The following is a 26,795-nucleotide window of genomic DNA, read 5'->3' on the forward strand; positions in this document are numbered from 1 at the left end:
GAGGTTGGAGGAAAAAGAACAGAAGCCAGGGGAGAAAGGGGTGAGGTAGAATATGGAAGGGGAGTAGTGGGGTTGTGTGGGAGGAAGACACTTTCCTCTACCCTCCTAGGTTCCTTTTGCTGGTCTAATAATCAAATAGACATGAGACAGATTAACAAGAGAAAATAAGTAAAATTAATTACATATGTATGTATGGGGACCTCACATACATGAGAGAGTCAGAGACCCCCACATACATGAGATGTTCAGAGACAGAAAGGAAAAATGAGGTGTATATGGTATTCTAAGCTAAGGATGAGTAAAGTGCTGTGGGGCTTCAGAGGGGAGGAAGGTCATTCCCAGGCTGATAAGAGGAGCAGGTATTCAGTAATTAGGAGTTTGCCCTGCCCTATAGATAGATCACAAAGAGTTATTTCTGATGATAAGTCTTTTTATGGGCAAGGGCCCTAATTTAAATTCTTTAAAGGAGAGGTAAAAGTTTACCATGAGCCTGCAGGGTCTCTGTTGTTCCCTTTAGCTCAAAACAGTCTGCATACCACAGGGGCACATCTTAGGGTGACTGATTCTGAATCCTTACAGGGTTAACAAGAAGAGAGGCAACCCTGAATACTTGGGAAACAAGAAGTCTAACTGGCTGGGCCTTGAGGGAGCATGGTGACTCTTTCTCAACAGCAAACAGAAACTTGCTAACTGCAGAGCAGATGGCAAATCCGAGAGGCTTCCGACTCTGAGGCCTCCTCCGCCCCACCCACCCCACCCTGAGGCCGCCGGGGCGGTCCCGGCTTTCCAGCCTGGCCGCGTCCGTCCCCCTTCGGGCGGACCACGCCCTCCCCCTCCGCCGAGAGCCTGGGAGCCCGGGAACCCCAGGCCCGAGACACTTGGCGTCCCGGAGTCCGGGGCCGGGGCTCGGCTGGTGGGGCGCTATGGCGACCTGGCGACGTGATGGCCGGCTGACTGGCAGCCAGCGGCTGCTGTGCGCGGGGCTGGCAGGAGTGCTCAGCTTGAGCCTCACCGCGCCGCTGGAGCTCGCCACCGTGCTAGCCCAGGTCGGCGTGGTGCAGGGTCGCGGCCGGGGACCTTGGGCCGTGGGGCTCGGCGTGTGGCGAGCCGAGGGGCCCCGGGCTCTATGGAAGGGGAACACGGTGGCGTGCCTGCGCCTCTTCCCTTACAGCGTCGTGCAACTCACCGCCTACCGCAAGTAAGGGCCGGGCGAGCGGGCGGGCGGGGCCAGGAGGAGGGATCGCTGGGGATCCCGGGGTCAGGGCCCTGCCGTGGGCCCCAGTCTCTTTCCGGATCGCGTGGGAGCCCCTCGGAGCCGTTTGGCCAAAAGGTGACAACTAGGACCCAAAGCGCAGTCCCTAAGTTGGTCACGTGCTCTTGGGATTCCTGCCTCTCCATGTGCGGTTTTGTGGGGGCAGCACTGGCCCAGAGAGAGAGGCTCAACGGGTTGGACCGGTGAGGAGGTGGAATGGGACAAAAGGAGATTTGGGGGACGGAGTGAAGAGATCTCCGCAGATGGCTCCTAACCATTCCCACAGTCCACCAACTTGGAAACTGCCTTGGCTAGCCTAGGAGAGACCCCTTGGAAGAGGCGAGTGTATGCAACTGTGTCTGTGTGACCAAAGTCCACAGAAGAACGTGTTTGATAGGGGCAGAGGGCTCAATCCATTGCCACAAAAAGGCCAGATTTCTACACACACACACACACACACACACACACACAGAGAGAGAGAGAGTGAGAGAGAGCAAGAGAGAGAGAGAGAGAGAGAGAGAGAGAAATGAAGCCTGCCTTTAGGGTCCAGCAGAGGCCACAGCTGCTTCTCAGGCTCGCTGGCCTCATTCTTCTGTTAGGGCTTCAGGCTTACCTCAACAGCTGCTTCTTAGGAAAGGATGAGGCCAGATGAGTTTTAAAGCTTCCTCAGAGCTCAAAGATGTTTTCCTTTTCGCTGGAAACAAAGCCTAAAAGAATGAAATGGTAAGTGATGGAATTTCAAAGAGGGAATATTCCTATATTAGGAAGGGGAACACAGTGCCAACTCTGAAGACTGACCTTGGCTCTGAATTAGACAAACAGCCCACAGTCTTGACCACATTGTTCAGCCTTGGAGGCTAATAGTCAAAGAATTTTGCCTTTGACTCTGGGAGGCCAGAGCTGGAAGGCTCACCTGGCAGCTGATGAGCAAGGTGGAATATACACTGAAATTATTACCTCAGTCAACCTTATCACTGAGTCCTCCAGGCCAGGGCTCATTTCACCTACGCCTGGGAGTAGAGTTACCTTGTCTTCCTCTGGGAAGGGAAGATAGTGAGAGCACCAAGCATTTCTGTCAAGGCTCTCTTTCCTCCCCAGCACCCCATTGTCCTCAGTAACTTCTGGCCTGAAGTCTGTAAACAGCTGAGCTGTAATGGCTCTTCTCCTCACTTCACTTTCTTCTCCACAAAGCATACCCAGGGGAGGAAGGCAAACCTTCAAAGGCTGGTTTAAGTATTGTGGCTTTTCTGCTAACCACCAGTATACCTGTATACATCATTTGATTTTTAAAACAGATTTATTGAGATATCATTGACACAAAAATTGTTTATATTTAAAGTGTACAACTTGATATTTTTCTATACACTGAAATTATTACCTCAATCAAGCTAATTAACATATGTCACCTCTATATAGTTATTTTATGTGTGTGTGTGTACATGCGTGTGTACATCATTGAATTTTTAAAATTCCTGCCTCCTTCCCTGTAAGGTCCATAGCGTGAGAAATATGCCCATTTTACAGATGCAGAATTGTACTCCAACTGGCCATACCATTAATCAATGACAGCTGAGCTCCACTGCTGGGCTTTCTGACTTCAAATCTCATATTCTACTACATCATGCTGCCTTTCTCTCTGTCTTTATTTCACATTAATTTAGCAAGTCTTCACTAAGTACCCATCGTGTGCATAATACTGGGAATGAGGCAAGGATGAAAGGGGCATGGTCCCTATGCCCCAGAACTGAAAAGTAATAGAAGAATAAGAGTAGTGTGTCCATAGTGTGTGATTGCCATGGTTGAAGTGCTATAGAAATAAACACTTCCGATGAGGGATGAGGAGGAAGAGATGTGAAGACTTCACAGAGGAGAAAAACCATCTGAGTTTGGTCTTAGGAGAATGAGTAGGAGTTTGCTGGGCAAAGACGGAGAGAAAGATATTGCAGGTAATGTCATGAGCAAAAGTGCAGGGGTGGGAAGGCATGTAGCATGACTGGAGCATAAGGTGTGTCTACAGCAGTAATGGGAAATGCAGCCAGAAAAGCACGTTAGAATCAGATGTTGGAGGGTCAGGTTAAGGAGTTTGGACTTTTCTTGGTATGCAAGAGTAGCTGTGGGAGTTTTTTCAGGGGAACGTGCTCTGATTAAAGCAATTCAGCAGGAATAATTGTCACCTGGATGCAGGGTAGGATGACTAGAGAGGAGGAAGATTGGAGAGGGGTGGCAGGACCAGTTAGGAACCTATTGCACTGACCAGTAACAGCTGAGGACACCTGAAATAGACTGGTGACTGTATGAGTAAAGAAGATTTGATGCATGGGAGAGGAAGAAGAGATAGTTATTAAGCTAGGTTTGCTAATATTTTTTTCCCTGCAAGATTTTTTTTTTCGTTCTTTCTCTTTTTTTTATTTAATAAATCTTTATTGTTCAGATTATTACAATTTTTCCTCTTTCCTCCCCCCCCCCATTGCTCCCCTCCACCTGGTTCCCACCCCACCCTCTGCCCTTACCCCCCCACACTGTCCTCATCCATAGGTGTATGATTTTTGTCCAGTCTCTTCCCGCACCCCCCACACCCCTTTCCCCCCGAGAATTGTCAGTCCACTCCCTTTCTATGCCCCTGATTCTATTATATTCACCAGTTTATTCTGTTCACCAGATTTTTTATTCATTTGATTTTTAGATTCACTTGTTGATAGATATGTATTTATTTTTCATAATTTTTATCTTTACCTTTTTCTTCTTCTTCCTCTTCTTAAGGAATACCTTTCAGCATTTCATATAATACTGGTTTGGTGGTGATGAACTCCTTTAGCTTTTTCTTATCTGTGAAGCTCTTTATCTGACCTTCAATTCTAAATGATAGCTTTGCTGGGTAGAGTAATCTTGGTTGTAGGTTCTTGCTATTCATCACTTTGAATATTTCTTGCCACTCCCGTCTGGCCTGCATAGTTTCTGTTGAGAAAGCAGCTGACAATTGTGTGGGTACTCCCTTGTAGGTAATTAACTGTTTTTCTCTTGCTGCTTTTAATATCCTCTCTTTGTCTTTTGCTCTTGGCATTTTAATTATTTTGTGTCTTGGTGTGGTCCTCTTTGTATTCTTTTTGTTTGGGGTTCTGTGCGATTCCTGGACTTGTAAGTCTATTTATTTCACCAGGTGGAGGAAGTTTTCAGTCATTATTTCTTCAAATAGGTTTTCAGTATCTTGCTCTCTCTCTTCTTCTGGCACCCCCATAATTCGAATGTTGGTACGATTGAAGTTGTCCCAGAGGCTCCTTGCACTATCTTCATATTTTTGGATTCTATTTTCTTTTTGCTTTTCCGGTTGGGTGTTTTTTGCTTCTTCGTATTTCAAATCTCTGACTTGATTCTTGTGGTCCTCTAGTCTGCTGTTGGATCTCTGTATATTATTCTTTATTTCAGTCAGTGTATGCTTAATTTCTAGTTGGTCCTTTTTCATATCCTCAAGGGTCTCTCTAAATTTATCGGTGGTTTCTAGAAAATTCTTGAAAAACCTTATAACCATGGTTTTGAACTCTATATCCAGTCGTTTGCTTTCCTCCATTTCATTCATTTGTGACCTGTTTCTTTGTCTCCACATTTTGGCTGCTTCCCTGAGTTGATAGAGTGGCTTTGTGTGCTAGGTGTCCTATAGGGCCCTGTGGCTCAGCCTCCCCAATCACCTGAGGTGGACACTCTTGGTGCACCCCTTTGTGGGCTGTGTGCACAGTCTTGTTGTAGTTAAGCCTTGATTGTTGTTGGTATCATTGGGAGGAATTGACCTCCAGGCCAATTGGCTGTGAGGATCAGCCGTGTCTACGATGGGAGGACTTCTGTGCTGGAGACATCCTTATGAGGCAAGACTTGCTTCAGTGGGGCTTTGGTGCTCACTGAGTCTGCCCCCTAAGTGTGTCCCTTATGGATCTGAGGAGTTGTAATCTGGATGGTCCCACTCTGACCACTGGGTACACTGGCTCTTGGATCTCCAAGGAGGTGCTAATTCTGCCTGAGGCCACCCAGCAGGAGCTACAGAGAGATCTGCAGATTCCTCTTCTTTGTTTGGGTTTTGGAGGTGCCCAGATGAGGCCCAGCTGTGAAGCAATGCAAGCTGCTGTGGGGCCTTGGGCCTTCTTTTGGATGTTCTGGGTCTCTCTGACTCAGCTGCAGTTTGTTAGGTAATTTTAGATTTCAAAGGACCAGGCCGTTCATATGCAAAAGCCTCTGCACACAGCTTGGGTGGGGCGGGATCTCAGGGCAGAGCAAACAGCAATGGCTTCCCGTCTGCCCTGCCCTAAGAGGCCCCTGGGTCTCAGTGTCCCTTGGTAATTGCTGCAAGCACCTCTGAGAGAAAGCCGCCCTCAAGTTCTGCCTGCTGCTAGACAGTCCAGTTTCTCCCCATATGATTTTGGGTCCCCAGAGTCTCGCCTGGAACTGGAGTTCAGCGTATTCGGGAGCTGTGTCTCCTTCCCGCTTGAAAAAGACAGCCATGTACTCAGTTGCCAGCCCTTTCCTCGTGCGCCTCCGTACCTCTGCACTTTACTTCCGCAGCTCCTCTGAGTCTGAGTGTGCTTTTCTCTTCCCTTCTAGTTGTAGAATTTCCACTCAGCCAGCCTTCCTGTGGTTCTGGATGATGTCCGTTTTGTCTTTTAGTTGTAGTTTTGAAGTGGTTGTGCAAGGCAGCAAGTTCAGGTGTTTACCTATGCCACCATCTTGGTTTCTCTTGCAAGATTATTTTCTTGGCTGGTGAGAGGTCAATGGGGGGTTGGGGAGAGAAACAAACAAACAAAAGATTATTTTCTTTCTTGAAACTTGAAGGTAGTATTTCAGCGAATAGCTAGGCATAGGTAGAAAGTAAAGTGGTTGATTAATCATGGTGCTCTCCTTCCTACATAAAGAAGATACTTTTGCTCCATCATTATAGTGATTCATATCTACTCCTTCCTGACCATGAATTTGCAAAATAGTTGGCTGGGGGTAATGGTACAGCTTATGATCATGGATTTTAGCACAACAAATATCCCAAATGTTCAGAGAATGGAGTGGTTAAGTAACTTGTCCACAAACACAGTTAATGACAGAGCTGGAGCTTGAAACCAGGTCTTCTGGCTCCACAGTCCAGGACTCTGACCACCATTGTGATGCTGAAATGTCTACTTTCTTGGACTAATGATCAAAAGAGTCCATTCAGGAGAGTCTTATTAGGAGCTAGGTACTTGTAATAAATAAATAGAACCTAACAGGAAAGATGACTTTCAAATACATCAAATAGTAGACCATCACCCAACTTTACACCACAACTGCTCATCTAGCTGTATAAGCATTGCTTTGGGTCCCTTACAGCTCTGAAATTGTTCATAACCAACACCAACTCCTTATTGTGTAACGACTTCATGAGCTTGTGTTTGGCTGCTAACCTGTATTAGGTCAAAGTGTTAGAAGTTCTAACTACATATATCCAGGGTGTGTGTAATATTTGTGTGGCTGAAAAGAAGGGGTTACTGCTGTTCACCAGCTTATCCAATCTCATTGGCAAAAACTACTGTGCATGTGGGGGTGGGGGGAGAAGAGCATAAAGAGGAACACTGGTACCCTGGCTAATCAGACAAGATCTTAAGATGTGGGGACCAGGATGACATTATCATTGGTCTTTTAGGGTTGCCGGCCTTGACTCTGTGATTCTAAGGGGAACCCATTAGTGGTCATTGTCTGTGTCAGATGGTCAAAGTTTGAGAAGAAGGGACTTCCTTTGGTTTTTACTTTTTTAAAATATGTTTTTATTGATTTCAGAGAGGAAGGGAGAGAGAGATAGAAACCCCAATGATGAGAGAGACTCATGGATCAGCTGCCTCCTGCATGCCCCCTACTGGGGATCGTGCCCGCAAGCGGGGCATGTGCCCTGACTGGGAATCAAACCGTGACCTCTTGGTTCATAGGTTGATGCTCAACCACTGAGCAACACCGGCCGGGCTGGGTTTTTCTTTTCATTTTGTGTATTTGATAGTAAGACATGACTCTATAAGACAATCTGATATAAGACAGGGTTCTTCTTCCTAGTTCATCAAGTCATTCAGCCAATCAAAAGCTTATTTCTTCTCCTGTTACCCTTACCAGTCATTTTTTCAGCAGGACTGTTGAACTCTCTTGTGATCTATGCTGAGTGTTAACACAGTGTCTGTCACATTGTAGATATTCAATAAATGGGTAATGGATTAATTAATGCCATGGAAATGGCCAAGTGGGATAGGGAATAAGGACAAGGCAATGAGAATGAATGGTGTTTCCTTTGGCATTTCGAACTCCATCTTCAGATTGCTCCAATTTGCTGCGGTCCACTCCTCCAGTCAAGCATTTTCATTTCCTCAATCTCCCCTTCCCCTTCTAAGGTCCTCCCCCCAACTGGACTGGCCAGAGGAGAGTGGAGTAAGAAACAAGGAAGTGTGGCCCAGCTGGTGTGGCTCAGTGGTTGAGTATCATCCAAGCACCAAAAGGTCGCTGGTTTGATTCCTGGTCAGGGCACATGCCCAGGTTGTGTGCTCCATCCTCAGTAGGGTGTGTGCAGGAGGCAGCCTATTGATGTCTCTCTCATCAGTGTTTCTATCTATCTCTCCCTTTCCCTTCCTCTCTCTCAAAAATAAATAAAAACATTTAAACAGAAGAAACAAGGAAGTGTGCAGGGAATGAAGCTGAGGTAAATGTCCCATTGATGGTTGCCAGATTTAGTTACCTGCATCTTTAAAAGGTAGCTGGTTGACTCAGATGATTGTTTCAGGTGATGCAGTTAAAGTACATTAACAAAATGAAGTAATGATTTTCCTACAGCTTGAAGGAGATTTTTTTGTTTTGTTTTTTGTTTATTTGTTTGTTTTTATCAGTGAGTGTTTACTTGGGAGCAAGGAGCCATCCTAGAACCCCTTAAATAACTGCACCTGAACACCCACTCATCTTATTTAGGGCCTTGATTTTCTGACAAACTGGAGGAGCAGGAAAGGCACCTCTCCATTGTAAGTTTGAAAGCCAAAGCACTAGGGATGTTCTGCAATGCATTTGTTTTATCCTAGCTCTGTTCACTTTTTTTTTTAATTTAAACCCAGCCTTACTATCTCTCTCCCTCTCTCCCTCCCCACTCTGGCAGAAATCTTCCCCCCGCCCCTGATTTTCAAGACCTTTATTATTTTATCCTCATCAGCAAGATGGAGTGAAATTTCTTTGTTCTTGACAAAGAAACATGTGTCGTATAAAAATCTCCTTATAACAATTCCTGCTGAATAGGCCCTCATGCCTGGGGGTGTGCTCCTTCCAAAAAGAGGGACTGTAACAGAATGGCTTTGTATTTTGCATTTGGAAAAGCCCACCCAAAGCCATTTTTAATGCATTGTAAAACTGAAGAGAAACACAAAACATAATCTAGCAAACACCCACATCCAGGATTGACATCATGGTAGTATAAAAGATACCTCAAATGGTGTTTTTTTTTTTAAATAATAGGATATAAAATGTTATAGATCAAGCTACAGTCCTCTTCATTCTCTTTCCCAGACCATCCCCTCTTGCACCTTCCCAAAGGTCTATTCCAGGCGTCCTCAAACTACAGCCCGAGGGCCACATGCGGGTGTTTTTGCCGTTTTGTTTTTTTACTTCAAAATAAGATATGTACAATGTGCATAGGAATTTGTTCATAGTTTTTTTTAAAACTATAGTCCGGCCCTCCAACAGTCTGAGGGACAGTGAACTGGCCCCCTGTTTAAAAAGTTTGAGGACCCCTGGTCTATTTTATAGTTTTTATATGTATCTATATCTACCCATGAATAATTTATGATTTTGTGGATGTGTTTCTTAATTTAAATAGATCATTGTTGCCCTAGATGGTTTGGCTCAGTGGATAGGGCATCAGCCTACAGACTGAAGGGTCCCAGGTTCGATTCCAGTCAAAGGCACATGCCTGGTTTGAGGGCTTGATCCCCAGTAGGGGGTATGCAGGAGGCAACTGGTCAATGATTCTCTCATCATTGATGTTTCTATCTCTCTATCCCTCTCCCTTCCTCTCTGAAATCAATAAAAATATATTCAAGAAAAAATAAATAAAATAAAATAAAATAAATAGATGATTGTCATAGATTATGTCATTCAGCAACTTACTTTTTTCATGCAACTTTATGATGTGTTTGTTATTACATAGACCTAAGCTCATTCATTTAAACTATATAGTGTCCATTGTATGGTGGTTTGACTTTTTCACACTTACTAACAATGATGTAAGTGTGTTCATATGTACATGTTCAAGAATTTCTCTAGGATATGCACCTAGAAATGGAATTGCTCGGGTGAAAGTAGGCAGCTTTTTTATTTTTTATTTTTTACTAGATACTACAAAGTGGCCGTACCAATTTGCACTTCCACAAGCAGTGGGTGAGAGGTCCTGTTTCCACTCATCCTCACCATCACTTAATATTATAAGACTTTTTAATCCTTACCAATCTGCTAGGTGAGAAATGGTATCTTGTTATTATTTTTATTTCCCTGACACTAGTGGGGTGGTACTTCTCTTATAATTAAGCCAATATGTTTTTTAAGCTCAATTGCTGGGGATGTTCAAAGTCATCATTTCAAACAATTTCATTTCTTTTAAGTTTCAAAAGAAGCAAAGTAATACATTACAGTTTGATATTTACCAAGTACGTCTGCAAATTTACACCCCACAGGCAAGCCAGAGTTGACAGTTATGTGGATAAACAAGGGAAATGTTTAAAGTGAAATGGGAAGGACTTAGGTTAGCTATAAATAAGAGAGTTGGGCATGTTTTCCCTATAGCTAACTAGAATTATATAAATATAGTAGATTTGAATGTGTTAGTTATTAATCCTAATTCATTAGTATGGTAGTTTTCACATGAGAGTAATATAGAGCACTCTAGCACAATCTATAGCTGATTCCCTTGGCCTTCATCCTCTGTTTCCTCCCAGGTTTGTCGTACTCTTCATGGATGACCTGGGCCATATTTCCCAGTGGAGTGCCATCATGGCTGGAAGTCTCGCAGGCATGGTTTCCACCATTGTAACGTATCCTACAGACCTCATCAAAACGCGCTTAATTGTGCAGAATGTGCTGGAACCATCTTATAGGGGGATCCTCCATGCTTTTTCTACTGTTTATCAACAGGAAGGATTCCTGGCCCTTTATCGAGGAGTTTCCCTTACAGTTTTAGGTAAGATGGAAATTTTCTCCTTGTCCAAGGAAAGGCTGCATTCTTTGACATATATGAATAATTGTATGCCTTTTTAACCAGTTAAATCCATTTTATTGAGGTCAAGGTCATATGAACTTAGTCCATATAAGGTCACCTAGCTTCATTCTATTCCACAGCTGTATACTCCACTCCTAACTTTGACCTTTTGCACCCCAGAGAGGGGTGGATGACAGTGCATGGAAGTGCCTCTACACAAACTGATAGGAAGACAATCCCACACACTCCTCATCCAACTATGGGAAGGAGTCTCAGTGTGCATACATGCAAATATGAGCACAACCATGGTAGCAGTTGTAGCTTCTGTGGTCTTTGGAGCCTGTGCCAGGACTATACACACACAGGTCACCGGGACCCCCAGTGGCCAAAACAGCAGACTTTTGCTCTTTGTCTGATCTTTGTTGCAACATTTGATGAGATTGATTACCCCTTCTTCTGGAAACTTGGCTTCTAGGACCCACTGTCTCCTGGCTGTCTTTCTTATGTCTCTGGCAGCTTTCTTGTCTTACTCATCTGGCTCATCTGACACTGCTAGCCCCCTACATATCGCTATTCCCCCAGCTCCTTCCTTAACTTTTCCTTCACCCTCCATACCCTCCTTAGGTGGCCTCATCTAAGCTAGTAGCTTGAACAAGTATCATTATACTCCAATGATCCCTAATATAATCTCTATAGTAACATTTATTGGTGCTTACTATGTGCCAGGCAGTGTGTTAAATGCTTTGCATATAGATTCTCATTTAAGCCTCATTTTACAGATGAGGAAATAGATGTTTAGGGATGCTAAGTTACCTGCCATGGTCACATGGATAGAAAGTGAAGGATGCCGAAACCGGTTTGGCTCAGTGGATAGAGCGTCAGCCTGCGGACTGAAGGGTCCCAGGTTCGATTCCGGTCAGGGGCATGTACCTTGGTTGTGGGCACATCCCCAGTGGGGGGTGTGCAGGAGGCAGCTGATTGATGTTTCTCTCTCATCAATGTTTCTAACTCTCTATCTCTCTCCCTTCCTCTCTGTAAAAAAAAAATCAAAAGTGAAGGAATTTAGCAATATAATCCAGAGCCCTCTCTCTTAACCACTGTCTGCTACCAATTCCCAGTGCCAGTATGAATACCTGCTATTGGACACCTCACCTGATGCTCCCTTAGTCTCACACCCGCTCTCCTCCTGTGTTCCCTAATGAATAAGACCTTTCTTTCACCCAGTGGCCTGAGACAGAAGAAACCTAGATTCACTTCAAACTCTACTTCTCACTCCACTCTTGCTTTAGTCACCAAGTATTTTCAAAATGACCACTTTGAACTCTCGAGTCTATCCCCCTTCTCCATCTCCATCTCCTCTGCCCTAGGTCGCACTCTCATCACCATCTTTCCCATAGACACAAGAAGCACCTCTTACCTGCTCCCAGTCTTGGTTCACTCCCACCCCAGTTTGCCCTGTGCACTGCAGCCAGGGTGTGGTGATCTCTCTAAATGCAAAATGATCATTTCACACCCTCACTCCACTGCCCTCCTCAAAAGTCTTCACTGCCTCCTGAACTACAGAGCAAAACCCCAATTATTTATAGCCTACCAGATCCTTCAGAACAGCTCGTCTAACCTCTCCTGTCACACCTCCACTTGCACTGATGCTCCAGCCATACAGAAATACTTGCATTTCCTGGAAACATTTCTCCCTTTGTACTTGCTGTTCCCCCTGCCTAGACTGCCTGTCTACTCTATGTCTGATGAACTCCTATTAGTTCCTCAAGACCCAGTTGAGAAGTTCTCTCTTCTGTGAAGTCCTTCTTGATTCCCCCAGGCAAAATTAACTCCTCTCCTGGTGTACTTAAAGCACTTTGTGTAGCCCTCCCCACTCCAGCCCCACCCTTATGGCACCTATGACCTGTCTCACCACTAGATGGTGAGCTTCTCCAGGAATTAGCCTACTTATTCTTTATATTCCTGCACCTGGCCTAGGTCCCAGCACACAAGTTTCACACATGTTTCCCAAATGAAGGTAAATGGGGGGTGGGTACATCTTTTTGAAACAATTTTTTAAATCCTCACTCGAGGATATGTTTATTGAATTTTGGAGAGGGAGGGAAGGGGGGAGAGAGAGAGAGAGAGAGAGAGAGAGAGAGAGAGAGAGAAAGAGAGAGACATCAATATGAGAGAGAAACATGGATTGGTTGCCTCCAGTACATGCCCTGACTGGGGATTGAACCCACAACCTAGGTATGTGCCCTAACAGGAATCAAACCAGTGATCTTTGGTGTATGGATGATGCTCCAGCCAACTGAGCTACCCAGCCAAGGCTGATACATCATTTTAAATGTGTTTATTAAATATAAGTATTATATTATTTTAAGGACAAGCAACCCCACTGTGTTATCCTCTCTTTTAAATCCCTTTTTGAGGAAGAAATTTAGTCACTCTGTAAAATTAAGATGATTCCCAAAGTTTCTGGAAGTTTGTGAAAGTGTCATCTACTGTATTCCTTGCTCATCATATTTTCCTAGGAAGGTGAGGATGCCATACAGTGCAGGGTGCCCACTGAACCCTGACATGGCCACATCATTTCCAAAGGCAAGGTCAAGTAACCTCCCTTTTTCCAGTTTTCACAGAATGTTTCCTTCTCAGCTAGAGACCACTCCCTCCTACCTTCCAAAACTTGATTAAGGACAGTCACTAACTTTTTCTTATGAGAGTGATTTTCTTCCAACGTTTTATTTTTTACAATTTCAAACACCCAGAAATGTTAAAAGAATTAGAAACGCACATATACCCACCATCTAGATGCTATAATTAACGTTTTGCTTTATTACATATTTGTCCATCTATCCATCCTTCTAGCCATTCATCAGTTCTTCTTATATATTTTTTATGATTTGCATGTAAGTTGCAAACATCAGATGCACTTCACCCCTCAACCCTTTGATATTTGTATCATAAACTAGATTAGACTTCAATATTTGTAGATTTTTTAAAATTTGTTTTTATCGATTTTTAGAGAGACAGGAAGGGAGAGGGATAGAGATATCCATTGGCTGCCCCCTGCATTCCCTCCATTGGGGATCAAGCCCACAACCCAAGCATGTATCCTGAACGGGAATCGAACCCGTGACCTCTTGGTTTCATAGGTTGACGCTCAACCACTGAGCACCACCAGCTGGGCTGTTTATTACTTTTTAAAGTAAAATTACATACAGTAAAGTGTGCAAACCTTTTGCGAACCATGTGATGCATTTTGACAAATGACACAACCCCTATCAAAATAGAGCACATTATCATCACCCAAGAAAGTTCCTTCCTGCTGTTTCTGTTGGATTGGTCTTAACAAGCCCAGAGAGGGTCCTGTTTACTTGCCCCGGATTCCCCACAGGGATTTGTGTTCCAAAGCTGGTGTTTGCCTAGACCTCAGCTGCCTCTTCCCGGCCTTGTTTTGCAGGTGCTCTCCCTTTCTCTGCTGGATCTCTTCTAGTTTACATGAATCTGGAAAAAATCTGGAATGGACCCCGAGATCGCTTCTCTCTCCTCCAGAACTTTGCCAACATCTGCCTGGCTGCTACGGTGACCCAGACCCTCTCCTTTCCATTTGATACAGTGAAGAGGAAGATGCAGGTGAGGAGTGATGTTGGAGCAGGGCAGTGGGGAGATTCCTTGAAGTGTTGGTGAGTTGGTAACAATAGCAGAGAACACTGACCCTGAGCAATGCCAGGTTTCTAAGGGGATCATAACTATTCACACAAATACTATGCAAACCCCCACTCCGGGCATTTCTTCTGCTAAACTCAGGGCTATTGGCTCCAGCCCAAGCTATTTCTTTCACATACTCTGCTTTTTTAGGACTTTTTAGCCCTTCCAGATGAGGCCCACTTTTCTTTCCTCTCTTTCCCATAGTTGCCACCAAAGCATAGTTGACATCAAAGCAGCCTCCTAGCTCCCTCTCCCTGGGCCTCCACAGTGAGAGGAGGGCACTCTTACTTTCATAGCCACCCCTTACCTCAGTGAAACAAACTGGAAAGAACCAAAATAAGCCAGGAGCTATTCGATAACCAAGCTCCAATAGTCTTTTACTCCCTTGCTAAGGACATAACTACATTTGAAATGGGTCAGTGTCTTAGTGGGAGTCGCCCTGCGTTTTCCTAATTGTTGCCTGGGAAACTCACATTTTCTCTATTGACTACAGAGGCAAAAGCATGGTGGTATCCAAGGTCCCAAAGTGAGTAACTGGCTTAGCCTAGAATCAGTCAATTTTTATTTTTAAAAAAATCAGCGGGCCAAGTAAGGTTGGGGGTTACAAGCAAGTCTGAGGGTGGGCTCAGAATCAACAACTCTGAGGTTTTGTATCTGCCTTTAATTCAACTCCAGTTCACAGGCTTTCCTGCCTTCCCGACCTCTTCTGGGCAAATCTTTTTTTTTTTAAGGCCTCAATTCCCACAGAGAATAGGGTTCCAGGAGGTAGGAAGGTTACTCTTCATCCCTGATTTCTTTTTGTTTCTTTGTTGTTGTTGTTAATCCTCACCCGAGGATATTTTTTCATTGAGGTTTTTTGTTTGTTTGTTTGTTTGTTTGTTTTTTAGGGAGAGTGAAAGAGAGAGGGAAAGACAGAGAGAAACATCTATGTGAGAGAAACACATTGATTGGTCAAGGGCACGTACCTTGGTTGCAGGCACCTCCCCGACCCGAGCCCTGGTCAGGGCTCATCCAGGAGGCAACCAATCGATGTGTTTCTCTCACATCGATATTTCTCTGTCTTTCCCCCCTCTCTTCCACTCTCTCTAAAAATAAATGGAAAAATATCTTCGAGTGAGGATTAAAAGAAGAAAAAAACCACAAAGATACAGAAAAGGAATTCTTAGGGTTGTGGTCAAAGTGTTATTTAACAGGGGTTAATAAACATAATAATACCTTGTCCACTCTACTTGAAAAAAAACACAAAACTAATCCTCAAGATAGAACCAGGCAGTGGTCCTCAACCTTTCTAATGCCGCAACCCTTTAATACAGTTCCTCAGGTTGTGGTGACCCCCAACCGATAGCAGGGTCGCCTAAGACCATCGGAAAACACAGATATTTACATTACGACTCATTAACAGTAGCAAAATTACAGTTATGAAGTAGCAACGAAAATAATTTTATGGTTGGGGGTCACCACAACCTGAGGAACTGTATTAAAGGGTCGAGGCATTAGAAAGGTTGAGAACCACTGAATCAGAGGCTGCTTTTTTAAATGTAAACATGCATTGCTTTCTCTGGCCAATAGATGTCGCTGCAGTAAATGGAGGGTATCTGAGCACTATCTGAGGGTATTAAGAGCCATGGAACTAGTGATTTCTGTCCACTAACAACCTCTTAATCCCTGCTCGAAATACATCTTCAGTTTGGAAGATAAGACTCTAGAAACAACAGTCGAACTCTAAATTCTGCTGGAGTTGTTTTTTCCTGCAAAGCATACAATCCAAATTCTCCGAGAGAACTTGAATAGTCTCCTCCCAGGGGAGTAGACAAGGTTTGCCAGCAGAATTTGTAAGGAGGGAGCTTTGCAGGGCAGCCAGGCTGCTCTTACCTGAGCACGTTTAGTGAGAACATTTGCATTCCATCGGCTTTCCTTGCTGCACTGCCTGAAGGAAGCAAATCCATGTCAGGTGTCTGTTACATAACCTGTTGTTGGCCAGGGAATTTTGTCAAACCCGACACTGACTGGCCACTTTGTCTGAATGTCTCCTCCTAATATATTTTTACACACCTGCCTGTTTAATGCCACATCAAGTTGGAATTCTCTTGAACATTAATGACAGTAATCAGAAGTCTTGTTTAATCAGCTGAGCTCTTCCTTCACTGTGCTTACATTCATTTTATTCCTTTTTCTTTTTCTTGCCCTGACTCCTGGCTGACATGCTAGAGAATGGAGAGGTAAATAAATTGTGCATGTGCATGTTTTTATGGCATGGTTTCTGATGGGAAGGGGGATGGGTCAGCCCTCTGTGCAATGGAATGAGGTGCCCCCCACCTGGTGCGCTTTCACGTACCCTAAAAGCACCCTGCCTGAAATCTCCATGGCCACACTTCAGTGTGTTTTAGTTCCAGCTCTTCCAGGTATGGCCTGGCCTTTTCATCTTCGAACTCCCATACCTGGCTCAGAGCCTGGGCCTGAAGAGGCTGGCAACACTTAGTGTATTGAGAGAGTAGAAAGGGTAAAATATTGATGGGGATTAATTTATCTGACTAATCTGTGGATTCCTAATAAGGACCTGGAATTCCTGAGCAAATGGTTCTCTGGACAGGCACATGTGGAGGAGAGAGGGAGACAGACTGCCCTGAAAATCCAGGGAGCAGCTGAGAACATGGGACCTCCTTGAGAGGATCAGGAGGGAGGCACCAGGCACGAGCTTGGTCCCCCCACAACTCTGCCTGCAACCCTCCCCTGATGCCTGTATTAGGTGACTCCATTTCATCAAATATAAAACTGAATGTCAGCCTGTTGCTTTACACCCCAGGGGACTTTGACCCTATCAAGCTCACAAGGTAAGCAGGATTGGGCCAGGTCAGCATTTGAACTGAAAGCACATAAGATGAAGGACAAAGGTAGTCTCTGAGTGGCACAGCTGACCGAGCAGAATACACACAATACCTGCGTGAAGGTAGGCCCTGGCCTGTTCAAACAGAGATGCTGAGCCTGACCCAGATGCTTAATGCCTCAGGCTGTCTTTGGTCAACTGAACACTATTGCTTCGCCAGGCCCTCCCAGAGTGCCCCTTCCCCACACCTGGTTTCTCATGCTCAAATCCACATCTTCATCCCTGCTCCCACATTGCTGGGCATTACCACTTGGCTATCACCTCTCCACTGGCACCTCTAACTGAATATATATCAAAGTAACTTCCCTTCCTCTGAAAATGTCTTCCCAGAGTTTTCCATTTCAATGCCATCATTCACCATTACCTAGGCTGGAAATCCACAAGTTATCTTTGAGCTTCTTCTTCCCCCAACCCCCAATCAACCTTGAGGTCAGTTGGTTCTTCATTCCCAACATTCCCAGTGCTCCCACACTGGTCTTTCTTTTTGTCACTGTTCCTGTCCTAATCTGGGGACTTATCAGCTCATACCAGGCTATTGCAGTAATCCTCTAATTGGCCTCCAGGATTAATTCTAAAAAAGATCCTGGAGCAGTAATGTACCAGGCACTGTGGTAAGTGCTTTATGCTCAGTCTCTTATTTAATTCTTACAACAACCCTATGAGGTGGGTACTGTTCCTCTCAAGCCCATTTTACAGATGAGAAAACCAAGGCAGTGAAAGCTTCTGTAGCCTGCCGGAATTCACCTACCCAGTAACTGAGCTGAAATTTAAGACCAGATAGTGTGCTTCCAGGGCCAATACTAATTTCAGTCCCTGCAGCCCAGTTCATAGCTTCTTTCAGACTAATTTTCTTAAGATCTGCCTGTGTTTTGTCCTTCTTTTTTGCCCCTAGAGAACAAAGGCTGAGTTCCTGGGCCTGGCATGCTGCCCTTACCAATTTTGCCACCCTCATGGCACAGAGGCCCTCTATATGAGGAGTTGCAAAATCAAACGTTAGCAGGAACTTGGAAGTAACATGAAAAAAGAGAAAATAGGGAAACTTAAATAGCATACACTTGCCCCCTAAAGAATAAGCTATCAAATGTGTTCTGAGCCATCAGGCTTTTGGCTTTCAAAAGCATTCTGGAGAGCTAAAGGCACTGTGCTCACAAAATGTGATTAGCATCTAAATGTGACTAGCAGGAAGGAATAAAGTGAGCCAGTGGTGGCTGTGGCAAGCTCCCCTTCTCCAAAGCATGGATGCCATTTAGAAATGTGGGCCCAGTTTTTCAAGGGAGCCTGAAATCCATATTTTTATGTAAAATCTCCCAATTGCCTAATGTTGGCAAATAAAATTAGGAAAATTCTGCCTGGGTTAAATAAAACACCCCTTTCAATAACCTCTGCTCTATTCAAACCTCCAATTCAATCAAAATGAACTCAGTCCACCTCCCCCAACCCCCTAAAGAATAAGTGTATTTCCCATTTCAGGCACCTCTGCCTGGAGGATCTATCTCCATCTCCTTAAAGGCTCAACTAAGGTTTGCCTCAATGGTTGCTGTCTCTTCTGACCTAAAATAGCACACATGTGTTGCTTTTGTTTGACAAATGAGTTGGCTTTTCATTCCCAGACAGCTACCCCATCCTTATGGATAAAGGCAGGGGTTTTGCCTTTGCAGAGTCACAATGGGGGTGTTCCAGACCACTGCAGAGGGGACTGTGAAGCAGGAAAAGCCAGTTAACTAACAATGTGCTCTAGCAATAAAATTGAAGATGCTGTGTTTTCACTGTCATCCCCCACCCCACCCCCAAGGGCACTGTTATTTTGTGGGAGTTTTGTGGGTGAATAACTCCTCTTAAATGATGTTATTAGCCTGTGTGCCCTTTGACCCAGCCAACTAAATTTTCAAGGCACTTCTGTACATGCCTCCACTGCTCCCATTTCTACATCATTACTCTGTTTCTCCACCCTGTCAGAGCCACACCCCGAGGTCTTCTCTCACCTCCTGCAGCAGGAGTCTCCTCCTTCTGAATGCACATAGCATACTCTCACTGTAGCTCTCTCAGGCCCATGTAACATGCTTCGTTGTGTTATGATCTTCTATGTCACTATTCCCTCTACAGCTCTTTGCCTTTGGGAAGCATGTCTTACACATTTGTATATCCTCACAGTATGTTGCCTCTTGTAGCAGGCACTTGATACTTGTTTAAAAATGAATGAAGCTCAGGGCCGGCTTATGGGATCTCACTGTGAGTACAGAATCGAACCTTAGCTGCTGCTGAGTGAGCTCCAAGTCTGTGTGCTTGTCCCTACCCATGAGGAAGGTAAGAACAGTCTGCTCTAAGGAAGCCTCTCCTTGTCCCCTGCCTATAATCCTCGCTCTGATAATGCACTGTCTTCTATCTCCTACCTTAGCATTCAGGTTCTGTTTAGCTCAGCCCAAACAGCTATTAGCATTTCAAGATAGGCAAATTGCTGAAAGGACAGAGAAAAAAAAAATCATGAAACCATTTGGATATGCAACCCTTCTTCACTGCAACCTCCTACCACTTTGTATGCTGCCTAGAACTGCTTGACAAATCCTAGCATCATAGAATTTGTATTTGTTAGTTTCTTGATTTCAGTAAATGTGACCTGATGTAAACTAATGTGTCTAAATATTGAGGTCAGTTGGTTCTTCATTCCCAACATTCCCAGTGGGGTGCTTTTGTCAGGGGTAAGGACAGGGACAAAATATGTCAGGAGGAGGTAATGAAAGGAGAGTGTTCCCTGGTATTCAAAAATTATAATAATGTATCTACCATTTATTGGTCATTTAATATGACAAGGCAGATTATTATCCCATTCCACCCTCTTTATAGACCCTATAAAATAAGTAAGTACTGTTATGATTCCTATTTTCTAGATGAGGAAATGAGGCACAGAGAAGGTAAGTAACTTGCCTAATAATCACATAGCTAGCAAGTGGTGGAGCTGGGATTGAATCCAGGTGTCTCCTTCTTCAGGCCTGTGCTTCATCCACCAGAAGAAATACAGGGGCTTGTTCCTAGATCCTAAGTAATCAGTTCATTTTTTTTTTCAGTTGTTTTGCCTGAGGCTTGGGAGTAGTGGAAGAGGGAGAAGAAAACCTAACCTTGAGAATTAGGAGCTCACTGTGTGGGGCAGAAAAATAATTTTACTTCTGCTCTTCTAAGTTCTTCTGGCTGGACTAATAATCAAATCAACATGAGACAGATTCACAGGAGAAAATGTATTACATATGTACATACAGGGGTTCCCTCAGAATATGAGACCTGACGACAACTGGGCAGTTGAGGCTTATGTGCCATTTTGGGCTAAGGAGAGGCAGGGATCTGGGACTTCAAAAGGAAAGTAGGCAATTCATAAGGAGATAAGAAGGAGCAAACGTGGAGAAAAATTGTTTCTTGGCCACCCAGAAACAATGGGACACACATATAGGAGTCTAACAGACTGCCACATTTAGTTCCTATTTTGATGCTAAGGCGATACTCCCTTCCTTTAAGCAGGTTTTTCTATCTGAATTCCTTTAGGCAGATAAGGGGGAGGGCCAAAGGTACTTTCTGAGTCCTTTGTTTCTTAATAACCAGCTTAAAATAATTAATACCCCAAGAAGCATATTTTGGGGTGGCAAACTCTGCTCCCCCTCACCGTTGCAAAAGCAGTTGAAAAAAAAAACCACACAAAATAGTGTGTAATCTCAAAAACAGGCAAGAGTCCAGCTTTGGTCAGCTCCTTGCTGTCATCTTACTTTGGGGTCTGGCCCCTTTGGCGACTGACTTCTGCCTAAGTCAGTGGCATTGCCTTGGCAGTCTGAGAACAAAAGGTCACATTTCAGCTCCAGGTAGATGTCTGGATATTCCTTGGGCTGGGTGGCTTTGTTTGAGCATCATTGTTAAAATATGGGGAAAGGAAAACACTCCCCTTTGGTGTTTTTTCAAAAGGTATAGAATGCCCTAAATACAGTAGGGATGGCAGTTGTTGACGATGGAAACAAGACTGTCCCTAGAAGGCAAGCCAGGAGAATGCAGGGAGGAACCTTCATTCCACTCTTTGTCAAATCACTCTGCCCTTTTCTCCTGACCTGAGCTGGCCTACTCCTTTGAAGAGATAAAGTCTGGGAATCAAAATGTCCTAAGCAGACTTCTTTCAGCTCCAGCTAAAAAGTAATAGCAGCTAAGATGGGAGCTTACCCCTCTCTCCACTTCCAGCCCACCTACAAAGTGGGGATGAAGAGAGAGGGGGAAGGGAAACAAAGGTCCCAGAAAAGGCCTGCTTGTCAGCTGAGAAAGACCCGCAACTGTGAGCAGTCATCTGCAGCTGCTGTCAGAAGGTGCCTAGAGCTTGCAGACCCATCCCCCGCTGGCCTCAAGCCACTTTTAGAAATGGGAAGGAGGGTACCTTGTCAGCAGGCCATGCTGATGAATCTTCCTACACCCACTTTTCTGGGCATCCTTTAACTGCTCATTTGTACTTTATTTTTTATTGCTGACAGTATTACAGATGTCCCCCATTCCCCCTCCTTTTCCCGCCCTCCACCCAGCCCCTGTCCCACTCCAGGCCTTCACTACTCTATTGTCTGTGTCCATGCATATGTATATTGGTTATGGCTTAAAGGTTTAATCTGTAGAGTAGCTCCATGGTCAGGAGTGTGGACTTTGGACGCCAACTCTGCCCTTACTCCTGCATGGACATGGGTAAGCCAGGAACCCTCTCTGAGCCTCATCTTCCTCACCATGGGGAGAAGCAGAGTGCCTAGCTCATATACCGAGAAAGGACATTGAATTGGGTTAATGCAGATACAGAGCCAGGCACATGATAAATATTCAATAAAGCCGAGGTGCTGTTTCTATTGTTCTTGAAGCATCTCTTCAGAATCTATGCATGGCATTGAAGGCCTGATTAGAATGATAAAAGCTGGCCCAGATGTGTTTCTATGTTCCCCATGATTGCTATGAATACACAAATGAGTTAGCATCACAAAACCTCAAAAGACCTTCAACTTTATAGATAATGATGAGCAGGGATAGTAGGAGAGTTATTTATTTGTTGAGTTCCTTTAACAGGCATTTACCTAGAGATCACCATGTGCAAGTAATGCATCTATCTGTACATTCTCAGTCTCCTGAAAACGGTCGTCTTCCATATCTGTTCCCTCACCCTTCCTGGTGGATCACACTCCAATCAAGATGACACTAAAAGTGAGCTCTTCCAGCCACTGTTGCCTGAGCTCCCCTGGCCTCCTCCTGGGCAGCTCCAGCAGCTCCCTCACTTGCATCTCAATTGCTTTCTCTAGCCTGGCCCAGCTGCACTATTTGTTTCCCCACCCCACCCCCTACCATCACACAGGAACAGACTGTCTTCTCTTTCCAAGCAGAATACTAACCTGCTGTCCATTATTTTACTCCCCGCTCCCTTATCCCGGGCTTTCTGAGCAGCTGGTCAGCCCTCTAGCCTGCTGCTGAACCACGAGGCTCCAACTTCAGCCAGGATGGAGAGTATCTTTGAGGCAGGCCATGCTGGGGGCAGCTGCCTACACCCACTTTTATGGGCATCCCCACTGCAGAGCCTTAGTGCGTCCCAGCTCTGGGCACCTGGCTCTGCCAAGAGAAACTTGGGCCATGTGGTTCACAGTACAAAAAGGTTCTTTTACTTCAATATGATTGGCTTTTTTTATTTGATAATTGGGGATTTACCAAATGGCAAAAGCCTCCCACCACAACTGTCTTCCAGGGAGGTGTGCCCTCAGATGGTTTGGGAATTGGACAGCTTCATCTCCGGCTTGTGTCTTATATGTCCACAGAAGATAATGCCATTTCCAAATAACAAGCAAAGGGTTCTGAGCTCTTGTTTGCTCCAACTAGCAGACTCTTTTACTTTTGTTTCTTTTCTTTCTTTTATCTCTCCTTTTAACCTTTTGCACTCAGATGTCGAGTGTGACTCGACACGGTTAGCATTAGAATAAAGGAATCGAGAAAAAAGCAAGTGAGTGCAAAGGGTTAAATGCCTTTTTCAACTTCTTTTTTAAAAACAGTTTTAGGTTGACCTCAAAATTGACAGGAAGGGGTGGAGGATGGGTGAAAAGATGAAGGAGAATAAGAGGGACAAACTTCCAGTTGTAAAACAAATAAGCCATGGGAATGTAATGTACAGCACAGGGAATATAACCAGTAATATTGTAATAACTTTGCACAGTGATTGATGATTAATAGACATATGGTGATCACATCATCCTATCTAATGAAAGAGTAATATGCAAATTGACTGCCACTCCAATACACAATATAGCCGCCCCCATGTGGACACAAGATGGCCACCACAAGATAGCCTGCAGGGGAGGGCAGTTGGGGGCAACCAGGCCTGTGGGGGGGGCAGTTAGGGGGACCAGGCCTGCAGGGGAGGGCAATTGGGAGGGATAAGGCCTGAAAGGGAGGGCAGTTGGGGGCAACCAAGCCTGCAGGGGGGTCAGTTGGGGGGGGCCAGGCCTGCAGGGGGGGCAGTTGGGGGAATCAGGCCTACAGGGGAGGGCAGTTGGGGGGAACCATGCTTGCAGGGGAGGGCAGTTGGGGGGAACCAGGCCTGCAGGGAATGGCAGTTGGGGGGGGCGGGACCAGGCCTTCAGGGGAGGGCAATTGGGGACGACCAGGCCAGCAAGGGAGGGCAGTTGGGGAGCCAGGCCTGCAGGGGGGCACTTGGGGGAGGACCAGGCCTGCAGGGGAGGGCAGTTGGGGGAACCAGGCCTTCAGGGGAGGGCAGTTGGAGGGCAACCAGGCCAGCAGGGGAGGGCAGTTCAGGGTGACCAGTCCAGCAGGGGAGGGCTGTTAGGGGTGACCAGTCTGGCAGAGGAGGGCAATTAGGGTTAATCGGGCCGGCAGGGGAGCAGTTAGGCATCGATCAGGCTGGCAGGGGAGTGGTTAGGGGGTGATCAGGCTGGCAGGCAGAAGCGGTTAGGGGCAATCAGGCAGGCAGGCAGGCGAGCAGTTGGGAGCCAGCAGTCCTGGATTGTGAGAGAGATGTCCGACTGCCCCTTTAGGCGCGATCCCACCAGTGAGATCAAGTCTAAATGGGCAGTTGGACATCCCTCGAGGGGTCCCAGATTGGAGAGGGTGCAGGCTGGGCTGAGGGACACACACACACACACACACACACACACACACACACCCCGCACGAATTTTGTGCACCAGGCCTCTAGTAGGGTATATAAATTTCAAATCACCATTTTGTACACCTGAAATGAATAAAATATTGTATTCCAATTAGTTTAATTTAAAATGTTTTTTAATGGAAAAGATGCTACAGAGATTTTCCACACACTCACTGCCCGTGCAGTGCATTACCAACATCCTCTACCAGAGCGGCCACATATTACAATTGAGGAACCTACCTAGACACATCACAATCACCCAAAGTCCATAGTTAACTGTAGGGCTCACTTTTGGTGGTGTACATTTTATGGCTTTGGACAAATGTATAATGACTGAAAAGTTAAGTCGGTAATGTGTGGACAGGCTAAATAGCCATCTCAGACAGTGATTAAAGAAAATTGACCTTATTTAAGGAAAAGGCCTGGAAGATGGGGATATCCAAAAGGAAGGGCTACACAGTACTGAGCCAAAGGGCACTGGGTCCATGATGGCAGCAAAAATATACCTAGAACAATGAAACAAGGAAGGACATAGAAGAAGCAACAGGAGAGCCTAGGCTGGGCTGCTTTGGCTCACTGGGAAGTCAGAGAATAGGGGACCTTGGAGACAGGTTCAGGGGGTTAGCTCAGGACGAGCTGCCACTGCCCACTCCTCTCCTGGTTGCAAGTCTCATGGGGTCCCATAGAGTTTAGGGGATATGTGCCTATGGGGGATTGGCACAGTCATGCTTCTTGGAGGGAGAGCTCACACTGGGTCCTCCATCCTGAGCATATTTATTTCTCTTTTGCAGGTGTAAATCTTAGGGGAGTCCTCAGGGGAGGGTCTCAATAGAATATTTATCAGCTTTCCAGGTGTGCTCTCTCAGGGTCATGGTCTCTACTGATTGGTCGGTGTCAGGGCAGGGGGTTATTAGTCAATGTAGCTGGTCCTGAGGCAACCACAGAGCCAATTGTCTGGTTTTGCTGCTTTTCTGGGCCTGGAGCTGAAATACAACCGAGGCCTAGAAGTTATCTGTTGAGAGGAAAAGGTCAGAGGGTCTAAACTGCCTGACCAGTGATATGAAAGATCAGGGGCCCAAACCACATGACCAATGATATGCTGACTGAGAAAAGGTTTACCCTGGGGGCAAGGTTCTTGTTTTCCCAGTTTTGCTAGGCATCTGGAGCTTTCTGCCCTGGTGAGTTTCTATATATACCTGGCCCATTGTCCTTTCTCTGCTTATGTCTAACAGTGGCCTGTATCTTTCATTATAGTATCATACAGAGTGTTTCCACTGCCCTAAAAATGCTCTGCTCTGCCTATTCACCCTTCCCCTCTTCCCCAAATCATGGCAACCACTGATCTTTTTACTGTCTCCATAGTTTTACAGAATGTCATATAGTTGGGATCATACAGTATGTAGCCTTCTCAGATTGGCTTTTTACTTTCTTTTTTAAATCATTTCTTTTTTTATTGACTTTATTGGGGTGACATTGGTTAATAAAATTATATAGGTTTCAGGTATACAATTCTATAATACGCCATCTGTATATTGTATTGTGTGTTCACCACCCCAAGTCAAGTCTCCTTCCATCACCATTTATCCCCTCCTTTACCCTCTTCTACCTCCCCCTAGCCCACTTTCCTCTGGTAATCACCATACTGTTGTCTGTGTCTATGAATTATGTGTGAGTTTTGCTTAATCCCTTCACCTCTTTTACCCAGCCTCCCAACTCCCCTCCCCTCTGACAGCTGTCATTCTGTTCTCTGTATCTGAGTCTGTTTCTATTTTGTTTGCTAGTCTACTTTGTTCATTATATCCCATATATAAGTGAAATCATATGGTACTTTTCTTTCTCGGACTGGCTTATTTCATTTATCATAACACTCTCCAGGTCCATCCATGCAATTGCAAAGGGTAAGATTTCCTTATTTTTTATGGCTGAGTAGTATTTCATTGTGTAAATGTACCTCAGCTTTTTAAAAAATATTTTTTTATTGATTACAGAGAGGAAGGGACAGGGAAAGAGAGATAAAAGCATAAATGATGAGAGAAAATCATTGATGGACTGCCTCCTGCATGCCCCCTACTGGGGATTGAGCCCGCAACCCAGGCATGTGCCCTTGACCAGAATCGAACCTGGGACCCTTCAGTCCACGGGCCAATGCTCTATCCACTGGGCAAAACCAGCTAGGGTGTACCACAGCTTTTTATCCACTCATCTACTGATGGGCACGGGCTGCTTCCCAATCTTGGCTACTGTAAATATCGCTGCAATGAATATAGAGGTGCATATATTCTTTCAAATTGGTATTTCCGGTTTCTTCAGATATATTCCTAGAAGTGGAATCATTAAGTCATATGGTAGTTCCATTTTTAATTTTTTGAGGTAATTCCATACTGCTTTCCACAGTGGCTACACCCAGATTGGCTTTTTTCATAGTAATATGCATTTTAGTTCTCCCCATGTCTTTTCATGGCTTGATAGCTCATTTCTTTTTCATGCTGAATAATATTCCATTGTCTGAATGTACCACAGTTTATTTATCCATTCACCTAAGGACAACCAAGAACATCGTGGTTGTTTCCAAGCTTTGACAATTATGAATAAAACTGCTAT

The 26,795-nt window shown here is 45.0% G+C and overlaps 1 protein-coding gene across 1 annotated transcript in view; it reads left to right on the forward strand.

The window, feature by feature from the left end:
- Positions 1–852: 852 nt before the first annotated feature.
- SLC25A43 (solute carrier family 25 member 43) overlaps positions 853–26,795 on the forward strand; it is a 34,900-nt gene continuing 8,957 nt past the window's right edge. Inside the window, exons 1-3 of the mRNA XM_079765590.1 lie at positions 853–1,198; positions 10,213–10,454; positions 13,921–14,093. Coding sequence (XP_079621716.1) covers positions 924–1,198; positions 10,213–10,454; positions 13,921–14,093 — 690 coding nt within the window. The 5' untranslated portion in view covers positions 853–923. The remainder of the gene's footprint in view (positions 1,199–10,212; positions 10,455–13,920; positions 14,094–26,795) is intronic.

Source organism: Cnephaeus nilssonii (assembly GCF_951640355.1).
Source record: "Cnephaeus nilssonii genome assembly, chromosome: X".
Lineage (NCBI taxonomy): Eukaryota > Metazoa > Chordata > Mammalia > Chiroptera > Vespertilionidae > Cnephaeus > Cnephaeus nilssonii.